Genomic DNA, 23,896 nt, shown 5'->3' with positions numbered 1-23,896 from the left:
TAAACTAGCTGGGTGTTAGGAGCAGTGATAGGGGAGTGTCTATGTAACTAGTTGGGTAGGAGGAGCTATAAACTAGCTGGGTGATAGGGGCAGTGATAGGGGAGTGTCTATGTAACTAGCTGGGTAGGAGGAGCTATAAACTAGCTGGGTGTTAGGGGCAGTGATAGGGGAGTGTCTGTGTAACTAGTTGTGTGGGAGGAGCTATAAACTAGCTGGGTGTTAGGGGCAGTGATAGGGGCGTGTCTATGTAACTAGCTGGGTGGGAGGAGCTATAAACTAGCTGGGTGTTAGGAGCAGTGATAGGGGAGTGTCTATGTAACTAGCTGGGTGGGAGGGGCTATAAACTAGCTGGGTGTTGTTAGGGGCAGTGATAGGGGAGTGTCTATGTAACTAGCTGGTAGGAGGAGCTATAAACTAGCTGGGTGTTAGGGGCTGTGATAGGGGAGTGTCTATGTAACTAGCTGGTGGGAGGAGCTATAAACTAGCTGGGTGTTGTTAGGGGCATTGATAGAGGAGTGTCTATGTAACTAGCTGGGTGGGAGGAGCTATAAACTAGCTGGGTGGTGTTACCTGTGGCAGAGAAAGGAGAAATGCATCATGGGTTTGGTTGGATCCAATAACAGGAAGTGCTACATACAGAATGTAAACCAACCAGACTGATCTGTTTACATGGTGAAAATGGATCAGCAGAGTCCAAATTGAAAAAAAATAAAAACATAGGGAAGATGTACATGAGGTAAGCAACTACATGAGCATATCTGTTAGAAAATATCGCAATCCAGGCAAATAGAATACATTATATGTAAAAGAAATGTTGCCATTGTAAAATCTAATCTGTTCCACAAAAAACAATGTAGACAGATAAAAAAAGATTATGGCTTTAGAAATGTGGAGCTGAAAAAAAACCTGAAAAAATTGTCACATTCTGAAATCGAAAATAGGCCGCGCCCTTTGGGAGTAAAAAAATGGCATATGACAGTTTACAGATTTTGCATTGAGGCTCAGGAAGTTCAAGTTATATAGCTATCTATCTGCGTCTGTGTCTATGTTTCTAAGGCTATATTCACACATAACAGTTGAGGTGTGATTAACTGCTTCAAAACCCGTTCTGAAAAAAATGCATGTGGTTTTACTGGAATTTGACAGGGTTTTTGACTGCCTATGCTTAGAATAGGATAATATCACATTGGTGGAATCCCCCCCAATTACTTAAGTAGGTCAAATCCCATGCAGCTGCTACTAAATGTACGATGTGCAGGTGTATGGACGATGTAAACAGTGATGGCTTAAGGGTCCTTTACATTAACCGAATATCGGGCAGATCGTTCATAGGAACGGTCATTAGCGATAATCTGCCAGTGTGAAGGTGCCGCCAATTACCCGATGAATGAGCGAAACATTTTTTCATCTGATAATCAGATTTTTCATGCAGTCATCTAATGTCTCTTGCACACGGCCGTTGTGCTCCCGTGGCCATATTGCGGGCGTTTCCGCAATACACAGGGCACCGGCCTGTGCGCATTCCGCGTCAGGGATGGGGACCCATTTACTTGAATGGGTCTGCAAATCCAGAGATGCGCTGCGGTGCGGAACGGAAGCATGGAACGGAACCCCACGGAAGCGCTATGGAGTGCTTCCGTGGGGTTCCGATCTGTGCTTCCGTTCCGCCAAAAAATAGAACTTGTTCTATTTTTTTGCGGAACGGACGGATCACGGACCCATTCAAGTTGAATGGGTCTGTATCCGTCCCGGCCGTCACACGTTATCGCAGCGCTCTCCTTCACTGACGAGCAGGCACTTGCTGAGAAGGAACGCTTCCTTCCTGACAATAGCCTGCTGCATTGAGCAGTGTAATGGGGCCTTTAAGGATAGGTCATCAATCCCTTCAACAGAAGGCAGCAGATAGGAAATAGACAATGGTGCACCTTGGACAGGCTGTTTTTGTATATAACTATATAGGTAAACTGAAATATTCTCACCTGTAACCGTGATGTATAATGCCACTGCTGCCTCTGTGTAATAAAATATGAGGCACCACTGGGGCAATTTACCATGAGGGTTATATTTGAAGTCAGTTTTGGTTGGTGTACTTTGCACCAGATTTATTAAACATTGCACGTTGTTTGTTAGATTCTTTTTATGCCGCTTCTCTTACTGGAGAGAGATTGCAACTTTTTAACAAAGTCGCAGTTGATAAATCAGGAGTGAAAGTCAGTAACATGCTGACATGCCCACTTTCCCACCTAATTTTTTAAAACTGGAGTGAGTGGTATAAACATGAAAAAGCTACAAAAAGTTTTGCGGAAGTAATTCACTTTTGGAAGCCAGAACTGTAGACTGCAGGGTGTTAGAAATTTCCCCCAATGTGTCTGGGCCATTGCATAGCATCAATCAACGGATGCCCTGGGTGACAACCTCTCATCTAGCTGGTGCATTCACAAGATTGTAAGGCCCCTTTCACACGGGCGAGTTTTCCGGGCAGGTGCAATGCGTGAGTTGAACGCATTGCACTCGCACTGAATCCGGACCCATTCATTTCTATGGGGCTGTGCACATGAGCGGTGATTTTCACGCATCACTTGTGCGTTGCGTGAAAATTGCAGCATGCTCTATATTTTAGTTTTTCACGCAAAGCAGGCCCCATAGAAGTGAATGGGGCTGCGTGAAAATCGCAAGCATCCGCAAGCAAGTGCGGATGCGGTGCGATTTTCATGCACGGTTGCTAGGAGACGATCGGGATGGAGACCCGATCATTATTATTTTCCCTTATAACATGGTTATAAGGGAAAATAATAGCATTCTGAATACAGAATACATAGTACAATAGTGCTGGAGGGGTTTAAAAAAATGAAAAATAATTTAACTCACCTTAAAGGGAATCTGTCACCTATTTTGAGCATATAAAACTGTTAACATAGCAATGTGCAATAAAGTACCTTCATTCCAGCATGTGTCCTCTTTCTTTTATTTAACTTTTCATTCAGATGAAAAAGCGATTTTTCTGATATGCAAATGAAGTCTCAAGGTGCCCAGAGGGGCGTTATTACTCTCCTCTAGTGCCCAGTAATGCCCCCCTGCAGTGCCCAGCCGCCTTTCTTCCAAGCCCAGCACACCTCCTAAGAAATAAATTTACTCCCACATCCTTGCCGAACAGCGCCACCCCCTCCACTACGTCATGTAATTTATTCACCCCACCATCCTTGCGTCCTCCTTTCTTGGCCTCCAAAATCCCGCGCAGGCGCAGTATCGCTGAGTGCCTGCGCCTGTACGATACTCCTGCTGCAGAGGGCAACAGCGCTCTGATTATGTCACTGGGCTCGGCGCACGCCCAGTGACACTATTGAGGCTGTTGCCCTCTGGAGCAGGAGTATCGTACAGGCGCAGCCACTCAGCGATACTACGCCTGCGCGGGATTTCGGAGGCCAAGAGAGGAGGAAGCAAGGACGGTGCAGTGAATAAATTAAATGATGTAGTGGAGGGGGTGGCGCTGTTCGGCAAGGATGTAGGCGTAAATTTATTTCTTAGGAGGCGTGCTGGGCTTGGAAGTAAGGCGGGCTGGGCACTGCAGGGGGGCGTTACTGGGCACTAGAGCAGAGTAATAACGCCCCTCTGGGCACCTTGAGACTTCATTTGCATATCAGAAAAATCGCTTTTTCATCTGAATGAAAAGTTGAATAAAAGAAAGAAGACACATGCAGGAATGAAGGTACTTTATTACACATTGCTATGTTAACGGTTTTATATGGTCAAAATAGGTGACAGATTCCCTTTAATCCACTTGTTCGCGCAGCCGGCATCTCTTCTGTCTTCATCTGTGAGGAAAAGGACCTTTGATGACATCACTGCGATCATCACATGGTCCATCACATGATCCATCACCGTGGTAAAAGATCATGTGATGGACTATGTGATGAGCGCAGTGACGTCATCAAAGGTCCTATTCCTCAAAGAAGAAGACAGAAGAGACGCCGGCTGCGCGAACAAGTGGATTAAGGTGAGTTAAATTATTATTATTATTTTTTAACACCTCCAGCCCTATTGTACTATGCATTCTGTATTCAGAATGCTATTATTTTCCCTTATAACCATGTTATAAGGGGAAATAATACAATCTACACAACCTTGAACCCAAACCTGAACTTCTGTGAAGAAGTCCGGGTTCGGGTCTGGGTACCACATTCAGTTTTTTATCACGCGCGTGCAAAACACATTACATCGGCGCGATAAAAACTGAACAGCGGAACGCAATCACAGTCAAAACTGACTGCAATTGCGTACCTACTCGCGCGGGTTTGCCGCAACGCATCTGGACCTTATCCAGACACGCTCGTGTGAAAGAGGCCTAAGTGTTTTCCTGTGTGGCCATGAATCTGCAGATCTGCAAAACACAGATACCAGCCGTAGATCTGCAAAACACGGATGCTGGCCGCGCACATACCGCATCACAGTGCGAAGTGGTCTACATGTTGTAGTGCATTATAGGACATGCCTTATCTTTTGTGTAGCGGCTGTACAGATGCTAAAGTGCACAGAAGCCCTTCAGTTTGCTTCAGCATCCGTTTGGCTGCGCTGCAAAAGATAGGGCATGTCCTATAATGCACTGCAACATGCAGACCATGGACTCATTGGACTCAAAACACGGTCATGTGAAGGGCCCCTAACTCTGTGTATTCTGCTGTAGGCTACTTCTTGTTTCCTATATATGATGTAAGGCTTTTGCCATACAGTCATTTTGCTTCTCCTAGCAGTGAAGTTTGATTTAGTGCCTGTGAAATGCTGTTTGCATGCTGCTGCAGCTTCATACTAAGGGCTAATGCATACAGACGTATTTTTTGCCCACATCCGATCCACATTTTTTGTGGATTGAATGCGGACCCATTAGTGCAGATAGCACATAGTGTATGTCCGTTCCATGGCCCCGCAAAAAAAATAGAACATATCCTATTGTATTACAGACAAGGATAGGACTATTCTATTATGGGCCGGAGGTTCCGTTCCGCAAAATGCAGAACACACACAGCCGGTATCCGTGTTTTACGTACCGCAGAACAGGCAACAGTCGTGTGCATGAGCCCTAAGGCTGAGCTCTGCACCTGTAGCTGTGATCTGATCGCGTCTACCTGGACAAGTCATCATAGGACATGTGGTTCCCAGAGCTGCCTTACAGTGATTTATACCCCCACGATAGACGCTACAAGCTGTATTATTTGATTCCAAAAAGTAAGTTAGATGATGGTTGCGGAAATTAGAAGAAGACTTTCATAATGTGGGCTTGGGTCATAGGTATTACTTCAGAGTTCTGGTGGAGTTGCTCTTAGGACAATAAAATTAATTTGATTGCTTTAATTGTTTCATCAGGATAACCTCTTTCCAGGGGCGTACATAGAAATCACTGGGCCCCATAGCAAGAATCTGAATTGGGCCCCCTAACCCCGCCCACTACCCGCCCCTGGTCCATCCCACCTCCTGTCCTGGCTCCTCCCCTGCCACACCCCTATTTGACAATAAAGAAATGTATACTTACGTTCGTATGTATTCGTACTAACCCAGAGAATGAAGGGCGCAGGTCAGTTTTGCAGCAAAGGGAATGCCGTAAGAATAAAACCCGTAAAACGGTGGAGAAATTGTGTTTTATTTTTCAAATTCCACCCCATTTGGAATTTTTTTGCCCTCTTCACACTACATTGTATGTCATATTAAAGTACAACTTCTCCCGCAAAAAATAAGCCTTCATACAACTATGTGAATGGAAAAATAATGGCTAAAAAAAAAACACTCCTAATCCTATCCTAAGGGTTAAAGGGGCTATCTAACCCCTATTATGCCCCCCAAATAATAGCAGGCTGTGTCAGAAGTGAGCCTCCCTAGTGTCACCCGCGATGCTAGGGAGGCTCATTCCCATCATGGCCTGCTATTAACTGCCCCCCACGTCGCTGGATGTGTTCATCTGCGTGACAGGAGGGAGGCAGTGGCGGCTGTGCGGGCATCAGGAGCAATGCGGGTGCCGGGGAATGAGGTACGTAAGGTGCCCGGGCATTTTGGGGGGCATTATAGGGGTTAGATAACCCCTTTAACTCCTTGCTGCTGATGCATCCCCCCCCCCCCCCCCGCAAGGTGACTGATGTGCTGGGGAAGAGGGGGCCCTGTAGGCTCATAGAGGACTCAGGAGTACAGTGTGCTTTTGCCCCCCTCCCCGGGCTCCTGCTCTGGAGGACTTGGCATGGACTCATTTCTCTACCTGAAAATTCCCCTGGTCATATAGGTTGATCGCAATTGGTTTCAGCTGCCAGCCATATGACCATTAGCTAATGTTCAGTAAAGGGCTTATCCCATCAAAAGAATTATTATGCAATGAAAAGGGCTTTTTAAATTATGTATTACTGCAATATACATGCAGTAGAAATACTGTTAGTAGCCTAGTGACACCTAGTAGCAATATACTCTACTTATCCAACTAGCTCAGCGGTATATAGGTGGTAGCCCTAAGATGTAGGGGTGTGTACAGTGATGTGCTCTGATTCCAGTAAAGGCTGGGTACCAGGGTTTCCACTGTGGCAGGAAAAATTTATCGGAGTTAGGGTGAAATCACATGACCATATATGTATTTTGCAAAATACGGATCCGTAATGCATCATTTATTTTTATTTTTTTGTGGGCTCATTGTAACCATGCCTATTCTTGTCCCCAAAATGGACAAGAATAGGACACGCTCTATCTTTTTTGCGGGGCTGCAGAACGGACATACTGTACAGATGTGGACAGCATTCAGTGCTGCATTTTATGCGGTCCCATTCCAAAGAATACAGATCGGATGCAGACCAAAAATACGGTCACGTCAAAGGGGCCTTAGGCCTACAATTTAGCCTGCTTTTCATGCGTTAACAATAGACATCACCCAGTATTGCACTCACCTTGCTCATATTGCCGGAAACAAAACAATTAGGACATACAGTTTTAATGCATATCTTTAATAACAACCTTTTTGTTTTCTTTTAAAGGCTATTGCTTTTTTGTTGTTGCATTTGACTCAAATTTTCTACAGCTTTCACTTTCACTACATCTACAGACTATTGCTCTTGGCCTCACACCGAATCCATCATCAGGGAACTGCTCTGGCTAGATCTGCAGCCCTTATTTCTGAACTCCTGACAGCTTATAAACACTTATTATCATTAAAAAAAAAATGATCAGACTGATAAGATTTTACCTATCATGAGCGTTTATGAACTGTTAGCAGGAGTTCAGAGATAAAGGCTATAGATCAAGCCATTAGAGCAGCTCCTTGACCAGTCCAAGACAGAAAACAAGTAATCTGTAGATGCAGTGAAAGCTGTAGTGGAAAAAGGGTTAAACATTTTAATAAAGATCAGTTGAAAAAAAAAAAAATTTGCCCAAAATTAGTAAAACGCAATGAAAAATAAGTGCTCCCAAAGGTGTCCATAGGTTTCTGTCAGGCAGCAAGAGTGAATTATCATTTGCAGGCACAGGCACATACATAGGCACGATGTGGATCACACAGAATTGTTGAATTTGCTAATGTTTTAGTAAAGTGAATATCAAGCTAGTTTCCTAGTGACAGGCTGAGAAGATTATTCATAGGATCTACCTGATTGTCTTCTCTGAGACAAACAATTCAGGGGGGCACCACAAAGCAAAGCATGGCCATTACCATGGCAACTGATCCATTTAACCACTCACGTTTTTTGCCATGGTTGCATACACACACATCCTCTTGCCATTATGAAAAGCATAAAACCTGTCGTATCTATGTATTCCTTCTCAGGTCACAACATGCTGGAGATTCTATATATTCTACGTCAAACTGCCAGCAAAGGTGAGTGATGTATGAACTGGGTTATTGCATAAGTTCTATGATCCAGATTATTCCAAAAACCACAGCAACGTCTTCTTCAGGTGGCCAAATATAAAATTTAGATTTCAAGGAGGCATAATATTGGTACTAGAGATGAGCGAACTTTATATTTTGAAATTTGTTCACGCTTCGTTTGGTGGTAGAAGCAGAATTGCGTTTTGTATTCCGTTACCACGGACCATAACACAATTCTATGACAGAATGCATAACGTAATGCCTTTAGAGGACTCCCCTGCATAACGGAAATCGGACGGATCTGTTTTGCGGCCCATAGACTTCTATTGTGACGGAATGAATAATGGAATGCCTCTAAAGGCGTTCCATCATAGAATTGCGTTATGGTCCGTGGTAACGGAATCCATAACTCAATTCTGCTTCTACCACCAAATGAAGCGTGATTGAATTTCAAAATATAAAATTCGCTCATCTCTAATTGGTACCTTAGTTTTACATCATCTAGGTTCTTCCTTCATTAAACATTCAGGAGAAGATTTATCACACTGGTGTAAAGTAGAACTGGCTCAGTTGCCCACAGCAACCAATCAGATTCCACCTTTCATTTTTTACAGCTCCTTTGGAAAATGAAAGGTGGAATCTGATTGGTTGCTAGAAGCTTCTTTCCCATGTAAAATGATTCAGGCCTCGGAATTGCACTATCCGACAAAAGACACAAAACAGGTTTATTTGGATGTGAAATGACCAGAGCTTTTTACAAAAAATTACTGCCGTCCGAAAGATTAGCAAGAGCGCTACAGAATTATCATTTATTCTTCTGGCAGACAAAAAATTCTGTGACTGAAAATCTGTTCCATTTAGGCTACTTTCACACTAGCGTTCGGAGCGGATCCGTCTGATGTTTCATCAGACGGATCCGCTCCGATAATGCAGACGTTTGCATCCGTTCAGAACGGATCCGTCTGCATTATTACTTAGAAAATTTTCTAAGTCTGAAAGTAGCCTGAGCGGATCCGTTCAGACTTTACATTGAAAGTCAATGGGGGACAGATCCGCTTGAAGGTTGAGCCATATAGTGTCATCTTCAAGCGGATCCGCCCCCATTGACTTACATTGTAAGTCTGGACGGATCCGCTCGCCTCCGCACGGCCAGGCGGACACCCGAACGCTGCAAGCAGCGTTCAGGTGTCCGCTCACTGAGCGGAGCGGAGGCTGAACGCTGGCAGGCGGATGCATTCTCAGTGGATCCGCCTCCACTCAGAATGCATTAGGGCCAGACGGATGCGTTCGGTGCCGCTTGTGAGCCCCTTCAAACGGTGCGCACGAGTGGACACCCGAACGCTAGTGTGAAAGTAGCCTTATCCAACATGGGTTTTTGCAAGCACCAGTCAGATAAATGGAACTGGTTTTCAGTTGAGGAAATTTACTGCAAATTATACTGCATATAAAGGCATATTTAACATCACCCGGCCAAAGCACTAGTTAAAGGGGTTATGCCATGATTGATGTAAAAAGGAAAATCAGACATCATATTATATATAGTACATGACATTACCTTATGAACAAAGCTAGAACCAGCCCTGTACCTGGCATGGATCCAGAGATCTCCACATTCACTGCTCCAATTGCTCTGCTAGATTATCTTCAGCTTGGCAGCTCAGGGGGCGTGTCCTTTCTGCTGCAGCTCTCTCCCTGTAACTGCCCCAGCTTCTAACAGAACATATGGCTGGTGGCAGATGAAGATTTAAACTGAGCGCGTTCAACCAGCTCAGTGAGACGGACAAAAAAATAAGGAAAAGAACAGATGGCGATATACACATACATTTTATTGAATAGCTCGCTGGCTATACTAAATTTTTAAATACATGAAATTACAAAAGTATTCAGAACCAGGTGCTGGTTTGAAAAGTGTACAATATGTTTCGTAACACAATCCCTTTAAAGTAACCCTTTCAATTTTACCTGAGAACAACCTAATTCAATGCTCAGCCCCGACTGATTTAAGTGCCATTTTCAAAGCTTGACTGCCCACAACAAAGCTCGACAGTCCACATATAGTAAAAATAAGAGAAGGAACAGTCTAAACCTATGAAATAACACTTTTCAAACCAGCAGTTGGATCTGAATACTTTTGTAATTTCATGTATTTAAAAATTTAGTATAGCCAGCGAGCTATACAATAAAATGTATGTGTATATCGCCATCTGTTCTTTTCCTTATTTTTTTGTCCGTCTCACTGAGCTGGTCGAACGCACTCAGTTTAAATCTTCATCTGCCACCAGCCATATGGAGTTATTCAACCACGCGGTCTTCTTTTACTAACATTTGTGAATGTATGGGTCATTCTAAGGTTCTCACTAAATTCCAGTGTGGTACTGTGATAGGATGCCACCGCTGCCACACGTCAGTTCGTGAAATATCTTCCCTCATAAATATTCCACAATCAACTGGAAGCATTTAGGAACTACAGCAACTCAGCCCTAAAGTGGGAACCACGTAAAGTTACAAAGTGCGGCACCAGGTGCATAGAAATCACCATCGCTCTGCCAAACCTGTCCAAACCTGCTCTGCCATTCACATCAGCACAAAGCCTGTGCACCGGGAGCTTCATGGCATGGGACTCCATGGGCAAGCAGCTGCATGCTAGCATTACATCACCAAGCACAATGCCAAGCGTCAGATGGAGTGGTGTGAAGCCACTAGACTCTGGAGCAGTGGAAACATCTTCTGCAGAGTGACGATACTGACGTTTAGTGGATAAGTCTGGGTTTGGCGGATGCCAGAAGAACGTTATCTGCCTGACTGCATTGTGCCAACTGTAAAGTTTGGTGAAGGAGGGATAACGTCTTGGGGTTGTTTTTCATCGGTTAGACTAGGCCTCTTAGTTCCAGTGAAGGGAAATGTTAGTGCTTCAGCATACCAAGACATTTTGAACTATTGAATGCTTCTAACTTTGTGGGAACAGTTTGGAGAAGGCCCTTCTCTGTTCCAGCATGACTGTGCCTCAGTGAACAAAGCAACGTCCATAAGGGCATGGTTGGGTGGGTTTGGTGTGGAAGAACTTAACTGGCCTGGACCGAGCACTGACCTCAACCTCATCAAACACCTATGAGATAAACTAGAATGGCTATTGTGAGCAAAGTCCTCTCTCCCAACATCAGTATCTGACCTCACAAATGTTCTTCTAGATAAATGGGCAAAAATTCCCACAGAAACACTCCAAAATCTGACAGAAAACCTTCCCAGAAGAGCGGAAACTGTAGGTGTCCCAATACTTTTATCCATATGTTTTGCCTATTTCATATTCTTCCACTGCCCTTAATAATTCACCATTTGTTTTTCTTGCCTTTTGTCTATATTGCGGAATATCAGTAACCTTTATGTTTCCATATTTTTTAGATTGAAAGTTCATTCAGTGTGCTGGAAATCCGATCTCTCACAGCTATCAGTCCTAGCCAGGTATTGAATATGTGGGGAAATATTATACAGTAGCAATACCTAGCCTATACCTTGATACTCTCATCCACCAAGACTTGGGTGTATTATATGTATTAGATCCAAGGTTACACTGCCTCTTGCCTTTAGCATTCACTATATTACATCTGCCGTGGTATGTACTGTTCTGAGTGTGCTGTCCTCCATGCCACCATTACATGGTTTGCTCTCCTCTTGCAGATACTCATTGAAACAGAGAAAGGAAACTTCCAGCTGACGCTGACTGCTCAGAATTCAGATCAGCTGATTAACGGCATCCAGGCCACACTCTCCAAAATATTTCCAACTCCAGACACAGTGTAAGTGTTCTCATTTTGAACATTAGACAAGAAATGTCTTCATTAGAGCTCAGCACGGTCAATTGGGAATTCTTTAATTGCAGTTTGCAGTTCGCTGTGGTAAGAAATGAGCTAACAAGGATAGTCTTTCCCTAAGACAGCTAACAGAATAAACAGTTTACCGCCATATATGATTAAGATGGCTCCGCTCTCTGGCAGTTATACAGCGCCCTATTATTTGGTTCTATGGGAAGAATAGCTCCATGATATAGCATCTTGTGGAGCACAATCTAAAATAATAAATGTCCATATTAAGCATGAAGTCAGAGGCACCATATACTAAGATTTTATGAAAATCTATGGGTTTTGAGTCCTCAAAATACTGGTTCGCAGAGAGCTGTGGTGTACCAAATTTCCAGATTCCACATTAATATACTGTCCCTTTGCCTGACAGCAGTGTCTCCTGACACCACCACAAACAAGCATGCTCAGATCTGCTCAGCATGCATGCTTATTTCCATGGTGAAAGAGGCCCATTTTCTCTTTTCTGCCTTTGGAGGTCGCAATACATGAGACTGCCTGACTGGCAGAGCATTTCTAATAGCCGTAATACCATGATTCTGGAACATGTTTAATTAAAACAATTTGTTGTCCCGTTCCTCTGTTATTCCATCTAGAAATGTAGGAATACATTGAAAGTTGGGTGTTATCAGTTGGTGGTGTGTCCTAGCCCACTTTCATACTGACCAGTCAGTTCTGGCTGTATAATAGTGTAGGGACATACCTTACTAACAATGGGATTGGTCGTCAATTTAGTCATATATTTTTAGAAGGAATAACGGAGGAATCATATACATGTGAGTAACTGTGACAGATCCTGTTTAAGAGGATAACATTGTTTAATCATTAAAGGGGTTGTCCCATCTGGTACTTTGATGGCATATCACTAGGATATGCCATTAAAATCAGATAGGAGCGGGTCTCAGAGGTGGGACCTGCCCCTATCTCCAGAAGGGGTCCCTCAAAGTGAAGCAGAGCACACCTTGCATGTGTGACATGCTCTTCATACATCGCTATGACAGTTCTGAAAATAGCAAGCGCGTTGGGCTGTTTTCGGAAATGCTGTGAATGGAAAGTGTACAACACAAACGTGGCAACTTCTCCATGCACTGCTATGGGACTGCCAGCTATTTTCCAAACTCCCATAGCTGTGAACGGACGGTGGAGGTACATGTCCAGCTGCTTTCTGTTCACTTAATGGGCTCCGTTCTGGAGATGGAGTGGGTCTCAGCAGGTGGGACCTGCACTTATCTGACATTGGTGGCATATCCTAGCAATATGCCATCAGTGTCTCAGACAGGCTAATCCCTTTAACCCTTTCGTTACCAGAGCCCTACTGGAGCGATGGGCAAACATGGCACCTGCTCGCACGTGCAATAATGCCGATAATGCTGACTGCGGTCACTAAAGTCTTTAGATGCTGTGATCAAGTGTGATCACGGCATCTAAAGGGTGAAAAACACGGAAGCTCGCGCTTCCGAGCTTCTTACCGGCATCTGTGGCCGATGAGGATGCCGCTAATTGATTTCAATACGCTCGGTCTCTCTAAAGAGACCCAGGGTATTGAAGCAGCAGGTGGCAGGCCAACATAATAAATGAGCAATTCTGCTCTCATCATGGATCTATAAGATCAAACATGAGCTACAATACCATAAAAAAAGTTAAAATAAATTAAAAAAAAAATAATAATTATATTTAAAAAATATAAAAATTAAATCACCCCCATTTCCATAGAATAAAAAATAAATACATAAGTAACAAAAAATATCACTGAAAACACCCATAATATTAAAATATAAAAAGAGGTTTCAAATACGGCAAATGTAATTAAATGTGATCAAAAAGTCATACACACTCCAAAAATGGTATCAATAAAAACTACAGATCAGCTTGCAAAAAATAAGCCCCCACACAGCTCAGGTAGATAGAAAAATAAAAAAGTTATAGCGGTCAGAATATGGTGAAGTAAAAAAAAAAGATTTTTTTTCAAAGTTTTAATTTATTTTACACTACAGGGAGTGCACAATTATTAGGCAAGTTGTATTTTGAGGATTAATTTTATTATTGAACAACAACCATGTTCTCAATGAACCCAAAAAACTCATTAATATCAAGCTGAATATTTTTGGAAGTAGTTTTTAGTTTGTTTTTAGTTTTAGCTATTTTAGGGGGATATCTGTGTGTGCAGGTGACTATTTACTGTGCATAATTATTAGGCAACTTAACAAAAAACAAATATATACCCATTTCAATTATTTATTTTAGAAACCAATATAACATCTCAACATTCACAAATATACATTTCTGACATTCAAAAACAAAACAAAAACAAATCAGTGACCAATATAGCCACCTTTCTTTGCAAGGACACTCAAAAGCCTGCCATCCATGGATTCTGTCAGTGTTTTGATCTGTTCACCATCAACATTGCGTGCAGCAGCAACCACAGCCTCCCAGACACTGTTCAGAGAGGTGTACTGTTTTCCCTCCTTGTAAATCTCACATTTGATGATGGACCACAGGTTCTCAATGGGGTTCAGATCAGGTGAACAAGGAGGCCATGTAATTAGATTTTCTTCTTTTATACCCTTTCTTGCCAGCCACGCTGTGGAGTACTTGGACGCGTGTGATGGAGCATTGTCCTGCATGAAAATCATGTTTTTCTTGAAGGATGCAGACTTCTTCCTGTACCACTGCTTGAAGAAGGTGTCTTCCAGAAACTGGCAGTAGGACTGGGAGTGAGCTTGACTCCATCCTCAACCCGAAAAGGCCCCACAAGTTCATCTTTGATGATACCAGCCCAAACCAGTACTCCACCTCCACCTTGCTGGCATCTGAGTTGGACTGGAGCTCTCTGCCCTTTACCAATCCAGCCACGGGCCCATCCATCTGGCCCATCAAGACTCACTCTCATTTCATCAGTCCATAAAACCTTAGTAAAATCAGTCTTGAGATATTTCTTGGCCCAGTCTTGACGTTTCAGCTTGTGTGTCTTGTTCAGTGGTGGTCGTCTTTCAGCCTTTCTTACCTTGGCCATGTCTCTGAGTATTGCACACCTTGTGCTTTTGGGCACTCCAGTGATGTTGCAGGCTCTGAAATATGGCCAAACTGGTGGCAAGTGGCATCTTGGCAGCTGCACGCTTGACTTTTCTCAGTTCATGGCAGTTATTTTGCGCCTTGGTTTTTCCACACGCTTCTTGCGACCCTGTTGACTATTTTGAATGAAACGCTTGATTGTTCGATGATCACGCTTCAGAAAGCTTTGCAATTTTAAGAGTGCTGCATCCCTCTGCAAGATATCTCACTATTTTTGACTTTTCTGAGCCTGTCAAGTCCTTCTTTTGACCCATTTTGCCAAAGGAAAGGAAGTTGCCCTAATAATTATGCGCACCTAATATAGGGTGTTGATGTCATTAGACCACACCCCTTCTCATTACAGAGATGCACATCACCTAATATGCTTAATGGTAGTAGGCTTTCGAGCCTATACAGCTTGGAGTAAGACAACATGCATAAAGAGGATGATGTGGTCAAAATACTCATTTGCCTAATAATTCTGCACGCAGTGTATTAGACATAAAAAACCTATAAATATGTGGTATCGTTGTAATCGTACTGACCCAGAGAATGAAGGGCAGTTTTACCACAAAGTGAATGCTGTAGGAACAAAACCTGTAAAATGGTGGAGGAATTGTGTTTTTTTTTCCAATTCCACCCCATTTGGAATTTTTTTCCCCGCCTTTCCACTACATTGTATGCCGTATTAAATGATGGCATTAGATAATTACAACTTGTCCAGCAAAAAGTAAGCCCTCATATGGATATGTGAACGGAAAAATATAAAAGTTATCGCTCAAGGAAGATAGGGAAGAAAAATAAAAACGCAAAAATGAAAAAACTTCTGGTATCCAAGGGGTTAAAGGACATATGTCAGCCAGGTCATCAGGTATACTGTCTGGTATGGTTGACTCTGCTGATTAAACCAATGCCTGTCTACAGTTGCTGCATTCCCAAGAAAAAAAAAACTTTATGCAAATGAGGACTTCAGTGCATCAAAGGGTGTGGCCATTAATGTAAGGGCCCCATGCACACGAACGTATTTTCTTTCCGTGTCCGTTCCATTTTTTTGGCGGACCGTATGCGGAACCATTCATTTCAATGGGTCCACAAAAAACAAAAACGGAAGGTACTTCGTGTGCATTCTGTTTCCATATGTCTGTATTCCCGTTCCGCAAGAAAAATAGAACGTCCTATTATTGTCCACATTACGGACAAGGATAGTACTGTTTTGTTAGTGGCCACTGTTCCGTTCCGTAAAATACAGAATGCACACGGACGTCATCCGTATTTTTTGCGGATCCTTTTTGCGGACTGCAAAATACATACGGTCATGTACATGAGGCCTAAAGCTGAGGAACTGAGGTGCACCCAGGGGTTCAGGCCCTGTCCCCTTGGTGCACTGAAGCACTCATTTGCATATACAATGAAAGTCTTTTTTAACAGATTTTGTACAGGACAGTTATCACTTTCATCAGAAGAATCAACCCTACCAGGCAGTATGCCTAGATTTCATGCTGACCAAGTGCTCTTTAATGATTGTTAGGTGTCATGTTGGAAAGATTGTGTTTCAAGAAAGGTTGAATTACCTAGACAAAATGATGTCTCCATCTCCATATATTTTAAAAATAACAGAAATACATACATGTATTTAGAAGAAAAAAGCTACTAATTTCTCCTGATAGACTTCCGAAATAAATAGTATGAAGTAATTGGTTACTTTCAATGAACTACATTTCAGTTTTCATTTAAAACAACTTCCTAATAAAAATCACTGATGTATTTTCTGCAACCCATCTTGCTTATATGTGACAGATGTTTGGTCAGGCGACAATATCCCGAGTCCTGCGGACAGTTCCCGAAATTCATCTCCAAACTCCGACACTGCTGGGCTTCCCGCTACAACTGGATCTGCGGTAAGGCTAAATAGCTTTGAGATAATTATCTAAGTGATTTGTTACTGCTGCATATGTACTTTTTATTAACGTGTTTGTAATATTACAAGATATCATTCACGAATAATATAACATTAATAGCCATGGAATACTTGTAATTACATTTTGACATGAAAATGAAATTAAAATGAAATTCATGATGAAGAATATTGATTACGTGATGGTCATAAAATGTATGTGTTGCTTGATGTAACTGGTAGCATCTTTATTTGCTGGCTATAAACATTAAAGGGGTTATCCATCTTAGACAATGGGGCATATCGCTAGGATATGCCCCCATTGTCTGATAGGTGAGGGTCCTATCTTTGGGACCGCACCTACAAGGAGAACGGAGCGGAGAAATTTTAGGAGGGCGCACTGCGCATGCGCAGCCGCCCTCACATTCATTTCTATGAAGCCACCGAAATTAGCCGAGCACTGGCTCAGCAATTTCCATGGGAGCGGTGGCCGCGCTGCGCAGGGCGCTCCCATTCACTTCAATGGGAGAGGCAGGGAGCTGCGCCTGGCTGGTGGACGGACCCCGGGACCCCCGGGGTCCTCCAGGCCACAACTCTCCCCGGCTCCGTTCTCCTTGTAGGTGCGGGTTCCAGAGGTGGGACCGCACCTATCAGACAATGGGGGCAAATCCTAGCGATATGCCCCCATTGTCTAAGATGGGATAACCCCTTTAAGGCCTCTTTCACTTGTCAGTGAATCACGGTTGTGTGCTATCCAGGTCTCACAGACAGCACGTGTACTCATTGACTTTAATGTGTGTTCTTCATATATCAGTGGTTTTCCAAGGACAACTGAAGCATGCTCTACTTTTATCCATGATTACGGATCCCTCTGTGAACATGGATGCCTTCAGCGTTTGGTCCGTGGTTGGATGCTCTGAAAATTAATTTTCAGCCTAGCAGTGTACATGGAATATGGATGACAAATGGAGGGCAAAAAACAGACACATGGACCAAACACGGATCCTTCACGGACATCTTCATGGAAGGACCACTGACCATCTTGTGACGGATGTCATCACGTGAAAGAGGTCTAACTTTAGAACTTGTTAAAGGGGTTATCACTTGTCTGATCTATGATTCTTTTAATAAAAATAGTGATACCAACCTTCCTAATCCCCTGCCACTCCCGTTCTGACGCTTGCAGATGGTCTCTACTTCTTGGTCCCTCGCGATATGCAGGAAATGACTGCTTAGTAGGTCACTCAGGCAGTGTTGAGAGGGACCAGGAAGTAGAAACTGGCAGAGAGCGGCAGGGGATCAGTAAGGTGAGTATAACTTATCTTATTATTTTGCACCGATCCAAGCCTGTTTTAAGACATTTTCATTGGCCAGGAAACCCCTTTAACTTTTAGCTCTTTAAAAATCTGGCTCAATTTGAACAAAACACTAGTATATGTGCCGTGCGGCAACAAACCTTTTTCATACCTCACTAGACAAGTAGGCATGGCTCAGAGGAAAAGGGTTTGTTAACTAGTGGAAAGGGGTACGGGTTAATGTGTAATATTGCATCAAAATTTTGGCGGAAAAAAAATTGTAAGTGAGCCAACCAAGAGGAGGGATAAAGTTAGATAAAAGTTTCTAAAGAGTCTCCAAACTGATCATAACAATGTAAGCTACTGTGAGAAATTTGGTGCATCTAGTCTAGCTCTAAGCTGTATGCATATAGTGTATATTTATAGTGCTTAGGGTCACCCTCCATGAGCAGAGTAGAGAGCCGATAAGTATTAGTTCTGGCTGTGGTGGACCTCTTCTACCCATATGTTACATGGATAGCCATTCTTATGAGGTAGAAGGCCCAATTTCTCCCAACAATAACAGCTGATCTCTGGGGGTTTCAGAAGCCGAAGCCGGAACAATCAGATGAAGGGTTGTGATGTACTTCATAAGACAAACCCATCTAACTCCTTAACACAGACCACTGTACATGTATTGCGTGAAAAATGGTGTGGGACATGGGAGCATGGATTGGAGATGGCTGAGATACCAGCAATTTAACCCCCTGAGAATACCACAGTTAATAGTGGAGACTCCACAATGTGGGTATTAATGGGTTGCCATGGCAGCAGGAGCCTGAAGGAAAATCACAGGTCTGCCATATGTGTCTGCCTATTAGGGTCTGTCAGCATGAACATTAGTGCAACTGACCAAAGCATCCTCTATAGTAAATCCAGATCATAAGGAGTTAACATCTAGTGCCATCATGATTAGATCTATTCTGCAGATCTTTTACGTTTTGCAGAAAATTGACCAAGCTCAATGTTTCATCTGATATTTATTACTGAAGCAGAAAAAAAAAAAACTGGGATCTCAAATGTGAACAATATCAGCAATTTCAATTGTACATCCGGAAAGAAAAAGTAAAAATAGCTTTGTATTGTGGTGAAAGGCCGGCTTATGTCCTGCTATTGATTCCTATAAAGAGTCCTGTTACTAAGGCTTTTAACACTTCAATGTGCAGGATCCATCAGATCAGTCTAATTCCAGATGCTGCATCCAGGCTCTGGTGCCAGAAGGGACACACTGGTCACTCTGCCACACATACGAGTGTTTGATCCCGTCTAAGCATGCCCGCCCAATCAGTTGACAAGTGAGCAAATGTTCATTTGTCGTGTGATCACGTCTTAAATGATGGTATAAAAAAAAGATCTTTTTTCAGCAACACATCTCCTCGTGTAAACGGGGGGTAAATAACGATCGTTCGTGCCCAATACACTTTGAATGCTTCATTATACGAGCACCGATTGACAGGCTGTATTGTCAATCGGCGCTCATTACGGTAGGAAATAAGCCTGTGTTAAAGTAAAAAATCCCAATGCCCATTTGTCAATGATTTTACAGGGCATTGTGTTCCACAAGGATGGACCAACCTCAACTGAAAGCATTTTCAGTGCGGGCTTCATAAATAGCATATAGACATTTTTCGATTTGTGACCTTGTGACTGGTTTATGACTACATGCTCCACACTCTACACAAAGATGCACAAACTTTTTTTGTCTACCGTGACATTTGCGGATGACCAATTTACTAAGCCAAACCATTCATGCAGCATTCATCCTATGTGCTTCCAAAACATTAATGATCTTCTTTCTTGGCGATTTTGTGGTAGATTGCAACAGAATTTTGATTTTTCTACCTGCTTCTGCCCTGCCACCTACATCATTGTATGTCAAATTTAGCCTTGGCATTCTTTCTAGTGCTGATTCCTTTTAGTACTCATCGTGACTCATCTGTAGTGCTTTTTTTTTTACACCTCTTATTTTTTCACACACAGTGCATGCCTTGAAATGTCACACAAAATAAAATGTACAGAACTTTTTATGTATTATGATGTATATTTTTATCTTGTTTTTAACAATTAGGTACATCAAACATAGCAAATAAAGTAAGTCATGGTACCTGTATATACACTAGCGGAAAAGGAAAGAAAGAACACCTTGAAAAACGTCATGCGATTGACCTAAGATGACCACAGTATAAACTGCTAGTGGTGCTTGGTCAATGATCACACAACCAAGGTGGTGCACCTTTATTTTGTACAGCAGAGTATATGATGAGGCAGGGTCATATTAATATTGGGTGCATCTTCCCTTGCTGTGATACAGGCTGCCACCCTGGCATTTTAATGGTCATACAGATGCTGGAGATCCTCCTGTGGTATGACATTCCAAGATCTTTCATCTTGTACCCGTAGTTCAGCCAAGGTGGTTCTTGACCGCTGTGATGGGAAATTCGTCGCTCCATACAATCCTAGACATTCTCGATGGGAGAGAGATCTGCAGGGGAGCTGCTGGATCCCCTGAAGACTACTTTGTGTAGCACAGCCAGTGTGTGGAAGGCATTATGTTGTTGGAACACCACATCTAGTGAGTCAAAAAAGGTACTAGGACTAGTTCCACAATGTCCTGGACATACCAAAGGCTGGTCAATGTTCCTGCTACGAATACCAGATGGGGAAACATCCATGGTAGCTAATGGCGGCTACACCATGACACCTAGTGTTGGTTCTTCATGTCTCCGTACTATGCATGATGGCAGTAGGCACTCTTCAGCCCTCCTGCAAAACTCTGATGTGGCCACCATTAGTACCAAGACAGAACCTGCTTTCATCACTGAACACTGCTGTTTGCCATTGATGACTGCATCCACCTGTCATCATGGTGTAGTCCTTTGTTATCTACCTCCAACTTTATAACAGAAGTGTCACCTTTTATTGTAAATTACTGTGTAAACAGCACAAGCTGGCACTTGTTAATGGGGACAAAACCTGAACTGACGAAACAGAGTGCACCAAAATGCATTCTGTTCCTTTTGGTTGCTGCCCCATCGCGGACAGAATAACTCTGCAAGCAGCATTTTTCTGTCTGCGATGTGGTGCGGAGCAAGACAGATCCGTCATGACTCACAATGTAGTCAATGAAGACGGATCCGTTTTCTCTGACATAAAAGAAAACTGATCCGTCCCCCATTGACTTACAGTGGTTTTAGAGACGGATCCGTCTGGCTACCGGATCCATTCAGAAAGGATGCAGATGGTGGTATTATTCTGACGGGAGGCATTTTTGCTGATCCATGATGGATACGCTGGTGTGAAAGTAGCCTAGGTCTCAGGCAGTTGGTAGCTTCATGATCCCAATGATTGCCAGATTGATGGCACACTACTACATTACTACTACATCCAAGCTAGTGTGGATCTGTTAAAGAAAATTACTGCTTACAAAATAAATAAATTTTGTATGGAACATGAATCCTGACCACCTTACTAACAACCAATCCTACTTCTAACATGTTTTATTATTTTCTTTGATGTTAGTATATATCATTATGACTTAAATAAAAGGTAAATTGTGTGGACAAATAAAACTATTCAATATGTCTCTTTCCCTGAATGAGATTGTGCTTTTTATATCACTAATGATACATAAATAAAATAAAAATTTCTAATCTAATACTAAAAAAAAGAACATGCTCCATCATCAGTGACTTTATTAGTAATGATTCCAATCCCCTTTTCTTTAGGTGGTTTTTTCAGAGACGTATGCTGCTCTTTGTGACTATAATGGCGTGTGTTGCAGAGAAGAGGTTCAGTGGTAAGTTATATGTAGCTTTCATGGAATTAAAGGGCCAAATATCTCCGGGGAGAACACAGTATCAGGCAGGTTGAGTTTCAACAGTCCCAATCCTTCTCTCCCTTGATATCTTCCATTGGGAAAGAGTCCGAAGCCACCCCTCCTCCCATACACATTAAATTGATGGGTTCAGTCCACAATGATCTATTGACACTATCTTGGCACTTTATCCTTAATCTCATTGCCAGACGCAGCCAGTAAGCAGAAAACACAGCTCCCGCTCATCACATACAGAACAGCAGGTCTGTGACAGTGAATCTGTAAGTGATGCTGTTCCCAACATGGAGAAGACAGGGAAACTGTCAACCAGCGTGAGTGATGAGGGAGATTTTCTATGTAGGAAACAACTGACTTGACAAGACAAAATATCTTGAGCTGGCAATAGACTTGAGCTTTAAATTGTTCATCAGACACACACTAGAAATATACCGAAAATAAACGATTATAAATGCGCACGAAATGCAGAAAGGAGAAAAACTACCACCCCATGTATAATGTCTGACTGGCTGTTGAATGATTGACTTACATAAACTTCAGGTTGTGGCTGACTACAGTCGATCAAATCGAGGTCTAGACCTGCACCAGATTTATCACATGGGCTGAGGCTAGATGATAAATGTGGTGCAGGGATAGACACTATTCTCTGACTCTATACCAATTATTGGTTAGCGTACTTTGAGGCTGAATTTTGCAGCAGAATTGTAGAAGTATTTTGGTGCAAAAATGCATATTTTAGGGCCAATGCCCCTTTAATGTAAAGCCCTGCCACCTCCTGTTAAGCCCTGTCCCTTTTTTGAGCAAGTCAAGAAAAAAGTGTAGTAACCCCTAGTTGCGCCAAAATTGGGCCAATTTGCAACACTTTTTAGATAGATTGTAGGCACAGAAACAGTAGTAAATCTGGTTGGTTATCCGTTATCGTTGCTTGCAAGAAAAAACAAAACTGTGCAATTAATGGCCAACGACTGTGAAAAATTGACCCAGCAAGATTTTAATAAATTAGACCACAAAACAATGCAAACAGGCAATGTATTTAAATACGTTATAAACAATTATACAATACCCTGCATTTTATCATTTTTATTTTTTAAGGCAGAATTTTACCAAGGTCCAGACTTGAACTTGTGTAATGTTCTCCATTCAATGGAGCTAAGCCACAAGCGGGTTCGTGGCCTCCAAAGTGAACAACCACTGAGGTTCTGTTGCGGAATATGCTAAATCCAGCATATGAGTGGGTCTTAAGGCTTTTTTAGAAAGTTTGCAATGGAATTTGCTCTGGAATAGCTTAACAAAAAGTTTGGGGTAAATTTACAAGATGTTCTCTGGTTGGGTAGATGCTGCTCTGGTTTTTTACCCTATGGTTTGTCTTTGATGATGCATTTATTTCTGTAGGGGTGCCTTCACACACGGCAGAATTTGTGGCAGAAAATTCCACGACTGAAAATCAGTTATATAGTTCATTCAAATGGGGCGACAAGCACATGGATTTTTTGCAAACCCCATTAAGGTGAATGGAGCTGATTTTCAGTTGCAGAATTTTCTGCCACAAAATCATGCCGCTTGTGAAGGCGCCCTTAATGTTACATCTGAAAACTGATTGATGTTACTGCAGAGTTTATGCAGTTTTTCTCATTTGTTCCTTCTGTGTCTCATTTCAGGATGTGGATATGATTTATCACTCTCAGGACAGCCGGGAATTTAACTTGCAGGACTTCAGCCATCTGGAAAGCAGGTCAGGGGAAAGCAGTAGGAAAGCGCTGTCACTACTCGTAGGCTACTATATTGCTCACACTGTATCTTTCTGTTCCTCCACAGGGACCTGCTCTGGTTGTTGCAGCTCTGGCGTATAATCAGTATTTTCTCAGGCTCCAGGCCGCAAATCTCAAACTGGTAAATGCTGCAAGCATTTCTGCTTTGTTTGTGGCACAAATGATGATATCTATATATTGCCTAATTTGCTGTTTTTTATTTAAATATTTTTTACAATTAGGGATCGGAGGTGACAGAACAGATCCTACATTGTGTGGGCCGATCACAGCACCTAGAGGAGCTAATCCTAGAGGACTGCGGACTGAGAGCGTGAGAGAGGGAGACAGAGGG

At 42.6% G+C, this 23,896-nt stretch overlaps 1 protein-coding gene across 1 annotated transcript in view; it reads left to right on the top strand.

The window, feature by feature from the left end:
- Positions 1-23,896, top strand: part of CARMIL3 (capping protein regulator and myosin 1 linker 3) — a 145,062-nt gene that overhangs the window by 8,256 nt on the left and 112,910 nt on the right. The window contains 9 exon segments of the mRNA XM_040416884.1: positions 7,784-7,834; positions 11,228-11,287; positions 11,504-11,622; positions 16,534-16,564; positions 16,566-16,634; positions 21,690-21,760; positions 23,454-23,533; positions 23,616-23,686; positions 23,787-23,875. Coding sequence (XP_040272818.1) covers positions 7,784-7,834; positions 11,228-11,287; positions 11,504-11,622; positions 16,534-16,564; positions 16,566-16,634; positions 21,690-21,760; positions 23,454-23,533; positions 23,616-23,686; positions 23,787-23,875 — 641 coding nt within the window.

This window comes from Bufo bufo, chromosome 2 (genome assembly GCF_905171765.1).
Source record: "Bufo bufo chromosome 2, aBufBuf1.1, whole genome shotgun sequence".
Classification (NCBI taxonomy): domain Eukaryota; kingdom Metazoa; phylum Chordata; class Amphibia; order Anura; family Bufonidae; genus Bufo; species Bufo bufo.
This window is presented reverse-complemented; position numbering and strand designations above follow the sequence as displayed.